At 37.4% G+C, this 15632-nt stretch overlaps 2 protein-coding genes across 3 annotated transcripts in view; one reads left to right on the top strand and one right to left on the bottom strand.

Moving 5' to 3' along the window:
* Positions 1 to 71: 71 nt before the first annotated feature.
* On the top strand, positions 72 to 4015 carry LOC134679796 (2-(3-amino-3-carboxypropyl)histidine synthase subunit 2). The gene is made up of 6 exons (XM_063538683.1): positions 72 to 278; positions 412 to 524; positions 1775 to 1992; positions 2397 to 2600; positions 2747 to 3000; positions 3506 to 4015. Exons 1-6 carry the CDS (start codon positions 135 to 137, stop codon positions 3935 to 3937), a joined length of 1365 nt encoding a protein of 454 aa, XP_063394753.1. The 5' UTR covers positions 72 to 134; the 3' UTR covers positions 3938 to 4015.
* LOC134679797 (coiled-coil domain-containing protein 124) overlaps positions 3937 to 15632 on the bottom strand; it is a 108078-nt gene continuing 96382 nt past the window's right edge. The window contains exons 1-5 of one of the 2 annotated variants that reach the window (XM_063538684.1): positions 6306 to 6434; positions 5990 to 6152; positions 5288 to 5470; positions 4778 to 4884; positions 3937 to 4518 (exon numbers count right to left, since the gene is read on the bottom strand). In XM_063538684.1, coding sequence (XP_063394754.1) covers positions 4329 to 4518; positions 4778 to 4884; positions 5288 to 5470; positions 5990 to 6148 — 639 coding nt within the window. In that variant the 5' untranslated portion in view covers positions 6149 to 6152; positions 6306 to 6434 and the 3' untranslated portion in view covers positions 3937 to 4328. Of the gene's footprint in view, positions 4519 to 4777; positions 4885 to 5287; positions 5471 to 5989; positions 6153 to 6305; positions 6435 to 15632 lie in introns of those variants that run through there. The other variant, XM_063538685.1, reaches the window with a different exon arrangement.

The raw sequence follows: 15632 nt of genomic DNA, 5'->3' as shown, positions 1-15632 counted from the left end.
TCTTGTAATGTTGGCTAGCCTTATATTGTTCAGTAATGTTATCGATCGTATCTTATCTGTGCCTATGACAAACGTCACTTGGATCGAGTTGAGGTTATGTTTGTCTTCGTATTTATTTATTGTTTTTATAAATAATGACCAACTTTACAACAGACGGGAAAATCTGCATTGAAAGAGAAATTGAAGTAACAAATAGCGATGGACATATCGACGATGTGGTGTCGCAGTTTGACATCATTCCAACATGCAAATGGATTGAGGACAACAAATATGAAAGGGTAAGCAAACATGAGAAAAACCACGAAGTAATAAATAGTTACTCTTTGATCACCTTTATATTAAAGTTTACATTAAGTAAGATATTCTTCTGCGCTATTTTTGTGCAATAAAGATTAAATGATTGTTTTGTAGGTATGCCTGCAGTTCCCAGATGACTTACTGGGTGTCAGCGTTAAGATTTATGAGGAAATAAAGAACAGAGTTGATGTTGACTTGTACATTCTCGGGGACACGTCATACGCAAGGTATTAAATAACTAACTGCAATACTCTACCTCTTATTATGTTTGTAATAAGGTTTATTACACTTGTGTAGATGATGATACAGCCACAATCAGATATATTGGAGCAGCAGAGATGCTCAAAAATATCTGAACATGCACATTATATATCTCCTTCCTATTCCATCCCATCCCATTCCTATTCCATCGACGACCGGTCTGGCCTAGTGGGTAGTGACCCTGCCTGCTAAGCCGATGGTCCTGGGTTCGAATCCCAGTAAGGGCATTTATTTGTGTGATGAACACTAATATTTGTTCCTGAGTCATGGGTGTTTTCTATGTATATAAGTATGTATTTATCTATATAAGTATATATATTGTCGCCTAGCACCCATAGTACAAGCTTTGCTTAGTTTGGGGCTAGGTTGATCTGTGTAAGATGTCCCCAATATTTATTTATATTTATTATTTATTTATATCCGAAGAGGCACAAAGGATCCCTCTCCCATATATCTGATGGTGACTGTAGTTATTACTAACAGTAAAATACTACCCTAGTTTTTCCATCATCACACAAGACAGGCCATTACTTTTTATCCACCGAAGCTCTTCAACCTACATCATTTTCTACATTCCAGTTAATGGCTGTAGATCCTTGGCTAGCATCTTAATATAAATATTATCATCATTTTTTTTTTAATCTTTTTTTTTTTTAAGGGGTTTTGTCACGCAGTGACAATGTCACCCCCGAAATGAGATCTAATAATAATAATGATGTAGTAGTGAAGTATTACCTACACCACTACATCACATTTAAATATAGTTTGCACATCAACCTGGCCTCGTCTGATAGTGGCGATGCCAGGACGATGTTGCAACTACCTATGTTGGTGGATTTTATAAATGTCATGTCTCTCCTCAGCGCCTCATTACGGACACATTCCATCAACACATGGTGAACATCTTCTATTTTATCGCACTCTTGGCAATTTGGTGAAGCCGCTAGTTTCATCAGGTGCTTGAATTTGTTTGATGGAATGTGCCCGGAACGAAGTCTGAGGAGTGATACTACCTGTTTCCTGCTTAGCTTTTTATCAAACCACGGGACCTGAGGGGGCTGACATTGAACTGTTCGGTACCAGATTCCTTTAGTGAGAGACCGCTTATCAAAGTATTCCCTCCACATCTGCCTGCAACTAATCCTAACTTTACCTAGACCTTCGCTATTCTATAGTTTATATCTATTATCATCATAAAATTCCATTCCTATTCCAGTTGTTGCGTAGACACCGTAGCAGCCATGCATGTGAAGGGTGACGCCATCATCCACTACGGCCACAGCTGCTTCTCCAAGTGGAACATTCCCGTGTTCACTGTGCTGCCTAAAAAGAGTCTCAATGTGGATGCTGCATTGACAATGCTGAAGGGAAACTCCAGCTGTGATGATGAGAAACTCTGTTTATTTTATGATGCAGAGTTTTATCACTGTAAAGGTAAATGTGCTGATGTACAATAAGCTGCAGAGATAATTGACCCCTCTTTTATGCATATACTTTATACAAATAAAATTTTCTTTTTAGAAAATTTTAGTCCATATCCATAGCATTGCTAGTATTGTTTTAAGTCAATACTAGCAATGCAACTATGTGATCAATCTTATCATTACTAGTAATAAAACAAATCAAAGTTTTTTGAAACTGTTGCAAATCTAGTTTTATTTGGTCTATTTTTTTTTTAATTTAGTTAATGCTGGTCCCTACCAGCAACAATTTAATGGAAACAATTTGTTAAAGTAAAATTATTAATAGTTTTGACTAGAGGAAAATTACAGATTTTTACTATAACAAATTGTCTCCATTAAATTTGAGAATAACGTCAAAACCTTTTGATTCCGCAGAAACCCTGGCAAAAGCCTGGTTCACACAGTACCCCGGCCACTACATAGCTGACATCTCTATAGAGGAGCAGGACCATAGGTTTCTGGGCAGAGTGGTCAGGGATGGAAGCGGCCAGGTGCATGCTGATGTCCTTAAGGATTGTGTCTGCATCTACATGGGCTCTAAAGGACAAACACTCTTTAACTATACAATATCTGTTGCAGGTAAGAAATTTTCTTTCCCCAAGGTAACTTAAAAGATGAAAAAAAAAAATCTAGTGGGAACACTGATGTATATGCAAGCAACATCAACTCTTATAGAGAGTCAAATTACTAATTTTATGACTGAACATGTAATTTGTGTCCTACAGCAAAAGAATGGTACCTCCTGGACCCTGGCATAACGCTGTCCCGCATGGACGAAACCACCTGGTTCAAGCGTCGCCGCTTCCTCGTCGAGAAGTGTAAAGATGCCACAGTGATAGGCATCCTCGTCTGCCAACTGGGAGCCAACACCAAGGATATCATCACAAGGTTAAAGCAGCTGTGCAAAGTTAATGGGAAGAAAAGTTATATTGTGTCAGTTGGCAAGCCCAATGTTGCTAAGCTGGCTAATTTTCCTGAGGTAAGTTACTAAGATTTTGTTACATGGGGTGTTTTGTTTTTATCGATGCGAAAAAGGATAATTTTGTTACCTATATGACTTATATGAGATATTGTTGATGAATATGTGGAATATGTGTCTCCCCGAAGATGTGGTTTCAGCACAAAATGTGAACCAATTTAAAAATAAATTAGACAGACACATCAATACATCTACTTGTCAACGATAACTATTAATGATTACTGGATACAGGCAATATCAGTTGTCACAACTGCCTGCCTGCTTACACAATAATAATGACCGGGATGTATATACCCGTGAGTTTTTAAGAGAGACAAATAATAATAATAATATAGTGTTTTAAATGAGAGACCGGGGAGAGGGGGGTCCCTTGGGAAAGTTACGATTCCTTAGCTCAAGACCAGCTCATGAGCGTATGGCGACCAACTGTCTAGATGGGTGAATCAGAGGCTTCATTGAATTGGTATATACGACCATAATCCCAATAATCGTTGCTTCTTTCCAGATTGACATCTACGTAATGGTTGCCTGCCCTGAAAACGATCTCTACAGCAACCGTGACTTCTACAAGCCCATAGTGTACCCATTCGAGCTGGAGGTAGCTTTAAACTCCAACCGAGAGCCCTACTCCACCACCCATGTCACCGACTATGGAGACCTACTCCCCGGCAGGAAATACTACTGTGATATTGACCATGTAAAAGAATTAACCGATGTGAGCTTAATAACAGGAAAAATCCGAGAGACTAAAGTAAACCATGACGGAAACGGCATGGAATTAGAAGCTAAGACCAATTGGGCATTAGAAGATATTGGACAGAATTTACAAGAGCGCTCCTGGCAAGGCTTGGAGCAGAAACTAGGAGAGACTGAAGTGAAATTAGCAGAACAGGGAAGGAAAGGCATACCTTTGCAGTACAGTAATGAGCCTGAGTAATTTGTAATCGATATATTTCTTATTTACAGTACAAAGGGTTTTAGTCTATAGACTTTTTAATAAATAATGTGAATGAGATTGGTTTATGCGTTTCTGTAAGCTCAATATACACGTTAGGCAAACTGGGCCTGTTTACAACACAACTATGTGGTTTCTACTAGATTTCCATAGGGCTTTAGGTTGAATCTCTAAGGTAATTTGAGTTTTGTGAACTTGTACTCTCACCTAGAAGATTTGTCTAATGGCTAACTTTTGCCTGCAAAAGATTTTTCATAGACCAAATAATTTTTTTATTGTACAAGATAATGGAGATTATAAGTGAATTAATATTATAATAGTTTCAGAGTGCTTTTAAATGTCACTCAACATGACTAGCTCAATAACACCTAACCTAAGCACTGATCTTCTGGTTGAGCGGGTTCTGCGGAGACTTGAGCCACTCTTTCCGGAGCAGCTGCTTAAGTTGGGAGAGGCGGAGCGTGGGGTTCTCCTCCTTAAGGCGCGGCATGGTGACTTCTTCGAAGGCGGTGTATGCGGCCTTTAGCCGCTTCTCGGGATGCCTGTCGATTTCTGCCTTATCACTGAAAAAATAATAATGTTACATACATATACTCGTAAAATAGGATTTGCCAAAAATTGGTCTCTCCCTAAAACTGCAATTCTAAACCATTTATCCTGAAATTTTGTGAGAGGTTTGATAATCATCAGGAATTTTTCTGCCCTTTCAGTTTTTGTAATTTGATAAATAGCCCTCCCCCCCCCCCCTCGACCTCAGCACTACAATTATTGTAGTGCTGAGGGGTTTGCGAGGTCTATAACTCACAGAGCCTAGTTTATTACCTGAGCAGAGATATAGCCTCATCCACGGACTGAGCCACCTCTCCATCCAACTGTATCCTGTTGAGATTCTCCTCCAGTGGAGGCTCCTCTACAACCACTCGGGCAGGCTAAAAAATAAAGAGGATATGTGTTGTTAACAATACAAACTAAATGGGTATACATTTTTAACCTTTTGAACGCCAAACAGCGCATCTATTTGGCGTGCCACTGACGCCACAAGGGTAAAATTTAGTTTTGTGAATAAATAATGCCAACCTAAAAGTGGGGTGTTCTTCAGAAGATTTTCATCAAAGCACGATCAACATCCATCAAATACCGGTTGTCACGATTTTGCGTTGACGTCAACTGCCGTCTGTGGCGTTCAAAAGGTATTGCTATTGGTAGTTATTTGCACAATAACCTTGCTCTGTGTGGACCCAGCTACTGACAACTCATAACCCCAGTCCTTGACAAAAGAAAGGTTTACAAATATATGATAAAGTAATGCAAAACAGGTATGAATATTGTTACCACAGGCTTGGGAGTCTCAGGTTTAACACTCTTCTCCTGGATCTTGGCGATCTGTGCGCGTGTGATCTTGGGCGCGGGAGCCACCTTCGGGGTGCTCTTTATGGATTCCATCTCCTTTTCTAGAAGAGCTTTGGCTTCTTGTTTCTTCTGTAGCTGCTCTAGACGCTTCTTTTCTTGTTCCTCCTGTATAAAAATATTCCATTATTTTTTTCTATAAATAATATTAGAATAATATATATAGGAAATATAGGATAGTCTCTAGAGTGGCGACCATGGGGGGAAGAGCGTCCCCAAAGTAGACCCAAGATGCATTGGGACGACGACATCAAAAGGACTGCGGGGAAGAAGTGGCTCCAGGTTGCAAAAGACCGTGACAAATGGCGTAAAATGAAGGAGGCCTACACCCAAAGGGTAGAAAAAGGCTAGAGAGAGAGAGAGAGAGAGGATAGTCTATAATAATATAGGAAAGGAAAACCGAGGAAAAGGTTGATGGACTGTGTGAGAGATGAAACGAAGGCAAGTAAATGATGAAATGACGGGCGACAGAGAGGTGTGGAAGTGAAAGACATGCTGCGCCGACCCCAAGTGAATGGGACAAGGGCAAGAGAATGATGATGAATATTTATAGTTAGATGAAAAGTCCTGACTGACTTGTCATCTAAGTGAGTCAGAAATAAGCTAGGTACAGTAGAAAATTCCCACCTTTTTCTGTTGTTTCTTTTTAAGTTTGTCATCATTGTCTTCCCACGCCGCGTCTTCGATCACCTTTTTGAGTTTCGCATCTTTTTCAGTCTTGGCATCCTCTTTGCGTTGCCGAGCTGCCACGGCCTTGCTGTTTTCACCAACAAACTTCTTTGGCATGGTGCTGCAATCCAAATAATGGTATATTTAGCGTCACAAAACATTTTACAAAAACGGGGTAAGGTTTCCAGCCAGAGTATACGAAGAAAATAAACATGTAAAGGTAGGTAACCTCTAGCAACGTAAATAAAGTTATCGTCGTACTTAAGAAACTTACGTATGAATTTGTTAGAAAAATGTTATAAATTATGCAGAGCAAGACCTTTATTTGGCTTTGGATCAATTTATTTAGCTGAATTTCTCAAGAAAATTTGGAAAATTCGCGTAATGTTGACAGTTGTATGTTTCTTTTTCTAAACTTGAGTTTGTTATGTATCTGATACTAGGATATTTAGCCAAATTTGAAAAGCTAGACTTCTATCACTTCGTTATATGTGTTTCCGAAAACACAACATTTGATTGAAGAAGCTATTCGAGTTTTATACCATAAATTATGAAAAAATGCCTCTTACCGTAGTTTTTCTTCGATGATTTTGTTACCTTAAACATGGCTTCTAGCTCTGCATCTTGTCGCGAAATACGCGATGATTGTGAATGCATACATAGCAACACTAAGTCCGGCAACGGAATAGAAAGAAAAACAAAATATATTGTCGATGGTAAGTTGAAGGAAGCCTTTTTTGCTCACTACCATGAAAATGGCAGTTTGTACTTTTAACTTTGTCCAGTTATTAAACTTAAAATCAGTGTTAGTGGCTCGGGATTTCCAGGTTTCAGCACGTAAAAGCAAGCTAATTATTTAGAGAATAAAAAATGTATCTATACGTTGAATGCATAAAGTTTCTAGCATTAATTTCTAGCGTGGTGTTATAAATGGTCACTAAAGCTTACTCCAAGCATTTATTGGGCATGTAAGATGGCATGCAAATTAAATTAAAGTTCCAAATCATGTGTTGGTTTGAGGGTGGTATAGCCTACCAATAAAATCAGATTATTCAAATGTACATGCAAGAACGATTCGCATGATACATCTGGCTTGGCCAGGGGGCAAGCGTTTTAAATAGTTTCTGTAAGAACACTAAGAACGATTCACATAAATGTATGTGGCTCACCTCGAGGTTGTTCGCATGTAAGTTGGATTCGCATGTGACAGGTATAATCTACCAATTAAATAAAGTTAGTACATGTAAGTTGGATTCGCATGTGACAGGTATAATCTACCAATTAAATAAAATTATTACGTGCAAGTTGGATTCGCATGTGACAGGTATAATCTACCAATTAAATAAAGTTATTACGTGCAAGTTGGATTCGCATGTAATAGTTAATAGGCACTCGTTTGTAGACCGCTGGAGCCAGCCTGTAAGTAATAGCACCGATGTGCTGGTCGCGGATCTACCACAAACTTGGACGAGTGGGCCTATAATAAGATCAAAGTAAGCGTTTTAGGTCCCATAAAACATCTGTAGGTCCCCTACACAGATGTGGTGGTTGCGGACCTTAAACGAGCTCAGAAGTAAGCGTTTTAGGTTGCATAAAACATTTGTAGGTAACATTCACAGATGTGGTGGTTGCAGACCTTAAACGAGCTCTAATGTGTATGGGCTTTATGCTATTATTTAGGATTGATATACCATGGTATAGGGCAATCTAATGAGACCAGGTCAGTGAACTGCTCAAGCCATAAGCGTTTGGCAAGGTAACTTATAAACAATCAGTGATGAAGAGTATAGCTATATTGACTGCCACTCTATGTAACAATCCTTATAAATTTACTTAGGAAATATTTAGTGATTCGGTTGGAATCAATGTGTTAATACTTTAACAGGTCGTGGGGAGAATCATTGTGCTCTGCTCACCTGCAATCTTAACCTGGAGTTCTGGGCATCTCGGGCCATGTCGTGAGAAGCAATTATAAGGTAAGGATGACCATATTTCTACCGTACAGATTAAAGCCTCATTTATCATAATGTTAGATTTTGTATGTTCATAGACAAAGTTACATAATAACACCAACAAGCGAAGCAGGTAATTTGTAATTACTGAGTTATAATTTATATTGAACTAAGGCATAAGCTATAGTGTTGAAAGATCTCATAAATTCCACTATTAATTTTATCATAAATAAAATGTGTGCCAAATTCATCCCCGTTGGTACATATTTATGGTGTAGATGCGAGGGATTCATTATTTAAGAAGGAGTAAATAATAATAAGAGGTTTCTGTACGGTGAATGTAGTCATCCTATCTTAAAAAAGCAGTAAAATATAAAATTAAATGAGAAATTAGGATCACGGTGGCGACATCTGTGGAGGAATAGACTAAACTTGATTGATCACTGAAACTAGAAACAGGATCACGGTGGCGACATCTGTAGAGGAATAGACTAAACTTGATTGATCACTGAAACTAGCTATATTATGATAATAAGGCACGATTTCAGGATAATTTACGTCAGTAAGCAGACGGGCAGCTATTTTGAATAAAGAAATGTTGTTGTATTTTATTTCACAAACCCCTTTAGTATTAAATACCACATAAAATTTAAGTTAGCTTGTTCTAGAACCCGAGAGCAGTTCGGTAAGTGAAATTTACAGGTAGTTCATCTAGTGATTGACAGATGGCGTTTTTAGCATAAAATCTAAAAGTGACAGCTATTCCACCACAGATGGCGTGGTGAACTGATTTTGTACTTGAATCGGAATCGTACAAAAAATTTATTTGAATAATATTTTCATAATTTTGTTAATTAGTCATGAAATTCTTATGAATAATTAATAGAGAATAACTTAAAGAGTAAGTCAAAACGGAAACATATTGCGAAATTCATTATTCGTTCCACAGACAACATAACTATACATCATCTATACATAGGGTTGCCAGATCGAAAGGCGCTAATATCGGGAAATAATATCTATTTTTCGGGATTTTGGGACTTAATTCGGGAAAAAAAAATACATTCATATTAAAGTGATTATATTAAAAACAACGATATTTTACATTATTGGCACTACGTCAGCTCGCTTGCTCGGCGACAGTTCGGAACTTGAAATTATTGTTTTATAACGTGAAGCTGTTTTTCGGGACAAGTTTCACTTTGTCGGGAATCGGGAACACATGCTAAAAATCGGGAGAATCCCGCCAAATCCCGACCATCTGGCAACCCTATCTATACATCAACAACGTAGTGAGATTTTGCAAGTTTGCTACAACCAAGTACGAGTTAAAAAGCCGGCTATTTTGCGAATAAACATTCACAACTAGCTTAAATAAGGCGAAATCACAAGAGGAATTCAGTGATTTACGAAAGAAAAGTGTTATTTGATGGGACGATCTGTTAGTTCATCAGGTGAGAACAGACAATTTTGTTTACATGTTATCGAACAAGTTGCGTGCGAAAAATAAGTTGTTGCCTTTAAAATTTCGTACTTTATAGTGAAGGAAATAGTACACTTCGATCCGAGTTTTAGACGCATATCCAACAAAGTTAACAACAATAAAATTGTATTATTTATTTATAAAAGGTACTACGTCAAGGTTATAAGTGGATATCACAAGCAACATAGCTACAGTCTTGCTCAATTGAGAGGAAAACATATTGCTCCATCATTAAAGGATATTTAACAGAGGAAACTAAAGTTCTATAACGGGCCAGGTATGTAAAAACAAGTACTGATTTCCTTGACAAATTTTAACTTGCATTTTTAATGAAACCATTTGGTATAAGAAATAAATCACATACAAACTAAGAATTTAGTCCAAAACAACATTATGGCAACAAACAGTAGTCACTTTGAGAGAAAATTTGAATTTTCATGATAATTATTTGTCATATTGTTTATTTAAAATAATATTTGGTTGAACATTTTTCATCAAACATTGTTAATAACCATGAAACAGTCTGATAACTTTATAGTTCCTGTGTGCATATTCCTAAAATACAAAGGAATTAGTAATATTTTAATACAAAGATTACTTCATTCATATTTATGTAAATTGTTTTTTGGTAACAGCGTTTATTTTAATAAAATTGCTAATTTGTAGTAACTTGGTAAATAAATATATACTCCATAACAAAACACACTAAAAACATAAATCAGTTATGTTTAAATTTACACATTATGAAATAAACTTACTTAAAAAAGTTTAAATTCATTGAAACATGAAGGTGCACGGTAGAGCGTGGTCAAGTACTACAGGTTTATTTCTGGTTATTGAGGTTGATGTGGAAGTGAATAAATTAATTATTAATTTAAGATAAATAAACGAAATGGAACACTGGACAAAATTCAAAATTGTAAAAATGACTGCAAATATTCAGATGGATTAAACCTGAATAATAATGTAGTTTAATGGAAACTAGTCGGTTTGTGTTTTTGATTGTGATTATTCTTGTTGAATAAATAAATCTAGAAGATGCTCTTGATGTTTCTTGCTGTTGTGAGTAAATTGCCAAGAAGGGGCACGGTAGTGTCACGTCCAAGTCAAATAAAATGAAAGTAATATCTGGTTCGAGAATTAGTGCTATGTTTATAGGCTAGGTCGAACTATATGTGGGACCTGGATGTGAACTTTAATAAAATAAAATATCACTAAGCAAGAGTAACAATTCAGAGCTACGACCAATATTTAAAAATGTTATATGCCATTATCAGGGAATGGTATGAAGTGGGTCTAATAAATTAAATTCACAATCAATACACAACCTGTATATGAAAGTCACTTGCCAATAAATTGTGTTGATGAGACTATAGCTTAGTCCATTAAGAAATTGTTTACCATCCATTATAGTCAAAGATAATAATTTCAGACTCAGTGCACAACAACACTTCCTAATAATAAAGATGGAAGAGATATATTTGACGAGGTTAAACAAATTTGTGTCGGAAATAAAGAATCTATCCAACAACTCAAGGATCCTCATTTCTTTAAAATCATGGAACGATGAAGAATATGAACAAGCCAAGATTGCTTCGGCAAAATTACAAGCCGTAATAACAAGATTTAATACCGAACTATATCAGTACTTTAAAATAGTAACAAATCCAAACGCGGACGAGATTTCAACCATGACAACTGAACAGTTGGAGGGTGATGAGACTCTGGCTGAATTAAACGCTCTTATTCAATTAAGAGAGACAAGACAGGTTCTCCATCCACCTGAGTTTATAGAAGAGTTAAGAAAAGAGTTACAAGTAGTGCTCACAGCCAGACAAGATGCAAAAGGAACTTGTGAAGAATTTAAAATTAAGGATAAGAGCTTCACTACAGAAACGCTTCTAACACAAGAGTCTAGGAAGAAGAGAAGAGCAAGGTCGAGGAAACCAGATGTTAGCGAGGACACACATAAGAAGCATAATCCAACCTTGACTGCCTTTAGTAAGACATATGCCAATAAACGAAAGTTCATGGAAGAAAGAAACAGTTCTGCACCTATTCAAAAGAAAGGAAAGATTTCATGTATATTCTGTAATGGAGATCACTACAATGATGAGTGCACCAAGTTCAAAACGGTACAACTCAGAAAGGCAAGGTTAAATAACCGCTGCTTTATATGTTTAGGTCTAGGCCACTGTGCAAAAACGTGTAAAAGAAATTTAAGAACTTGTCTACACTGTGGAAAGAAAGGACAACACAACAGAGCACTGTGTCCTACGAAGGAACAACCTACGAAGGAACAACCTAAGATGGAAGCTATCACCTTATTACAAATCAATGATGATTCACCAACAGTATTCTAGACAGTTATTTTTAAGGCTATAAGAAGAAACAACACAGGACTCAAATATCGTGTAATCTTCTATTGTGGCAGCATGAGAAGTTATATCTTGCAAAGGGTAGCTAAAAAACTTAACCTGGTATCTGAAGAGAAACAACATCTCACTGTATTTACCTTTGCTGAGGATAAACCTCGTGAGTTGGAGACTCTACTGGCCAGACTCTGCTTGCAAACAAAAACTAATGAACTAAAGTTAATATATGTCAACATTGTGCGCTCTATGACTCATGAAGTATCCACCTTTAGCAAGGACTTCTTAGAATGGGAACATCGAAACAAGTATATTCTATCCGATGACGGATCACTCGAAGATCAAGTTGACATCCTGATAGGGAACGACTACTATCAGTCACTAATGCTATCCGAGAAGATAGAGATAAAGGAAAATCTATATCTAGTGAATTCTGTGTTTGGTTGGATGCTGTCTGGTCGATCAAGAGAAGAAAGAGGAGAAGAATTATCAGTACTTACATACTTCCAAGCCTCATACGAGACCAAATTAAATGAACCAGATCTACCGTTGGATAATACATCTATGAGAGCCTTATGGGATTTAGAATCTATAGGAATTGTCGACTCGCCTGACACCAATAGAGATGAAGAAGCGATCAAGCATTTCAACGAAAACACAATACTAGAAAGTGGAAGATACCATGTCAGCTGGCCATGGAAGGATTATCCTCCAGAGTTACCAACAAATTATGGATTAGCATATGGAAGACTTGTGGGGCTCGTGAAAAGACTGGATAAAGAGACGTTATCAATGTATGAAAAGACATTAAGTGATCAATTGGAAAAGAAAATTATAGAAGAAGTTCCTAACAAGAAAGAAAGGGATCATCCTATACATTATTTACCATTTCACGGAGTTATGGCTACTGGAAAAGCACTTAGACTGGTATATGATGCTTCAGCGAAAGTAAAGAATGCGAAAAGTCTTAATGAATGCTTATATGCCGGCCCAATGATGCTAGAAGACCTGACTGGATTATTAATTCAATTCAGATGCCACAATGTAGGATTAACTGCAGACGTAGAAAAGGCTTTCTTGCAAATTGGATTGAATAATAATGATAGAGATGTGACTAGATTTCTATGGCTGAAAGATACAGAAAAACCTGTTACTGAAGACAACCTTATACAATACAGATTCACTCGGGTACCCTTTGGAATTATCTCCAGTCCATTTTTATTAAATGCTACAATAAAGCATCATCTACAGACCTCTGAAGGGAATTATACAAAACAGCTGGCCAATAACATATATGTGGACAACCTACTTACAGGCACAGAGTCAGTAGATGAAGCATTAGATCTGTATAAAGAGGCAAAGGACAAGTTTTCTGAGATATCAATGAATCTTCGAGAGTGGAGTTCTAATTCAAAGGATTTTCTCAATCAAATACAGGATGTGGCTCCAGAGACCACAGTGAAGACTTTGGGCTTAAATTGGGACTTAAAGGAAGACTCACTCCAACTTAGAGCCAAAGTAAACAAGAATAATGAGATTACGAAGAGAGGAATACTCAAAACTATAGCGGCAATATACGATCCTTGTGGATTCAGTGTACCCATAGTACTGCCAGCCAAACTACTTCTCCAGCAATTATGGAAGGAAAAGGTCAAATGGGACAGCTCATTATCTAATGAAACAAAACAGAAATGGATGAGTATTCTAGAAGATCTTAAAGAAATAGAGTCAATACGTCTACCAAGAAATATGACTGTGCCAAATAGACATAAGGCACAATTACACTGTTTTACAGATTCTTCGACAGTAGCCTACGCGGCTGTAGTATATCTGGTGCAAGGAGATAACGTCCAGTTTGTAATAGGCAAGTCACGTCTTGTACCTACCAAAGATCAAGAAAATTTGAAGATACCAAGGCTTGAATTACTAGGTGTTTTAATTGGAAGTAGACTTATTAAATATGTCTTCAAGTTTTTACAACTGGATATAACGGAGATGATATTGTGGACCGATAGTCAGATCGTAAAAAGCTGGTTTTATTCAGACAAACTACTGGAACCGTTCGTGTCTAGAAGAATGGACGAAATTAGAAAAAATAAAAATCTAATTGTGAGATATGTTCCATCTGGACTTAATCCAGCAGACACTGCAACACGACCAAGTACCTCAAAGGAAGAGAGAAATGGGTGGTTAAATGGACCCGCCTTCTTACGACAGGATTCAAAGACCTGGCCAAAAAGCCCAGGTGCTGAAGTTTCTCTTCTGTTGGCGGAGGGTCTGTCTAACACAGATAATCATCAAAAGGCTAAAACATTGTCTGCCGAACCAAGTCCAGTAACAAACTTAGATCCTCAATTACAAGAAATAAAACAGCTACAAGAAACAATGTTTCCGGAAGAAGTACAAGGAAAGAAAACAAGTCTAGCTCGCAGCCTAGGTCTATTCTGTGACACAAATGGAATACTAAGATGTGACGGTCGTCTTGCGCATTCAGACTTATCTTACGACGCAAAACATCCTATTCTTTTACCAAAAGAAAGCGAATTGACTGAAAAACTTATAAAGGAAACTCATGAAAAGAATCTTCATGTAGGAGTGGCTCATACTTTAAGCCTTATACGTCAGAAGTATTGGATACCTCAAGGTAGAAGTAAGGTCCAAAAAACGTTAAGTAAATGTCCAAGATGCGTGAAACACGGAGGAGGTCCGTATGAATTACCCAAGACTCCTGCATTACCGGTAGAAAGGGTGAAGTATACAAATTCATTCGCTTATACAGGAGTGGACTATTTTGGACCAATGGTCGTGAGAAGGGAAAGCGGTCTAAAGAAAAGGTGGATCTGCTTGTTTACGTGTCTAGTGATCAGGGCAATACACCTAGAAGTTGTCAAGGATCTGACTACTAACGAATGTCTTATGGCATTTAAGAGATTCATAGCTACAAGGGGTGCTCCGACTCTTATATTAACAGATAATGCCTCACAATTTAGATTGTTAGGAGAAATATTAACGGAAGAAGGAAATTTTATTACTAACATAAAATGGAAATTTATCCCACAACTTGCACCGTGGCATGGAGGTGCTTATGAAAGGCTAGTAGCAATTGTTAAGCATTGCTTAAAGAGAACGCTTCAAAAACATATGCTGGAAGACAATCAACTTTTAACGATTATTAAAGAAGTAGAAGCGGTTACTAATACCAGACCTCTCACTTATGTAGGATCAAATGTAGAGCACATACTTAAACCTGCGGATTTCCTAACACCGGGAAAGTGTTTAAGTATAGAAGTACTCATGGAAGGTCTACCACTTTCGGGATCACTGATCAAACAACAACTTATAGAAGGTTGGAATCGTGGCAACAGAATAATGGATGAATACAAAGAAATGTTTATTAACCAATACTTATTAAGTCTCAGGGAAAGGTATCGAAATTCACCTAAACAGGCTAGGGTGAGGTCTCATGAAAGTCCAATGGTTGGAGATATAGTACAAATAAAGGGTGAAGCCAAAAATAGAGAAGGATGGAAGGTAGGAAAAATTTCAGAATTAATAAAAGGAAAAGACGGTTTGTGCAGGGTTGCAAAGGTAAAAGTGGGAGACAGTGTGTTCACAAGATCCATAGCACATTTGTATCCTCTGGAAGCGGATGAAGAGGCATCATTCCAAGATTCTACGAAAGAATCCCCAGTGTATGAAGATAAAGAATTACACATCCGCACTGATGGTCTTTCTCAGTCCTTACCATTAAGAACTGAAGAGAGTAACGTCTATGTTCCTACTAGCTCTATCAA

This window comes from Cydia fagiglandana, chromosome 3, assembly GCF_963556715.1.
Source record: "Cydia fagiglandana chromosome 3, ilCydFagi1.1, whole genome shotgun sequence".
Taxonomy (NCBI): Eukaryota; Metazoa; Arthropoda; class Insecta; order Lepidoptera; family Tortricidae; genus Cydia; species Cydia fagiglandana.
Note: the sequence above shows the minus strand (reverse complement) of the source record. Positions and strands in the feature narration are given on the sequence as shown.

Bases quoted from the DNA above. Each gene is read 5' to 3' on its own strand.
- LOC134679796 (XM_063538683.1), top strand. From the start codon at position 135: ATGACCAACTTTACAACAGACGGGAAAATCTGCATTGAAAGAGAAATT. The intron at 279-411 runs GTAAGCAAACAT...ATTGTTTTGTAG, and splicing joins AGGACAACAAATATGAAAGG to GTATGCCTGCAGTTCCCAGA. The intron at 3,001-3,505 runs GTAAGTTACTAA...GCTTCTTTCCAG, and splicing joins AGCTGGCTAATTTTCCTGAG to ATTGACATCTACGTAATGGT.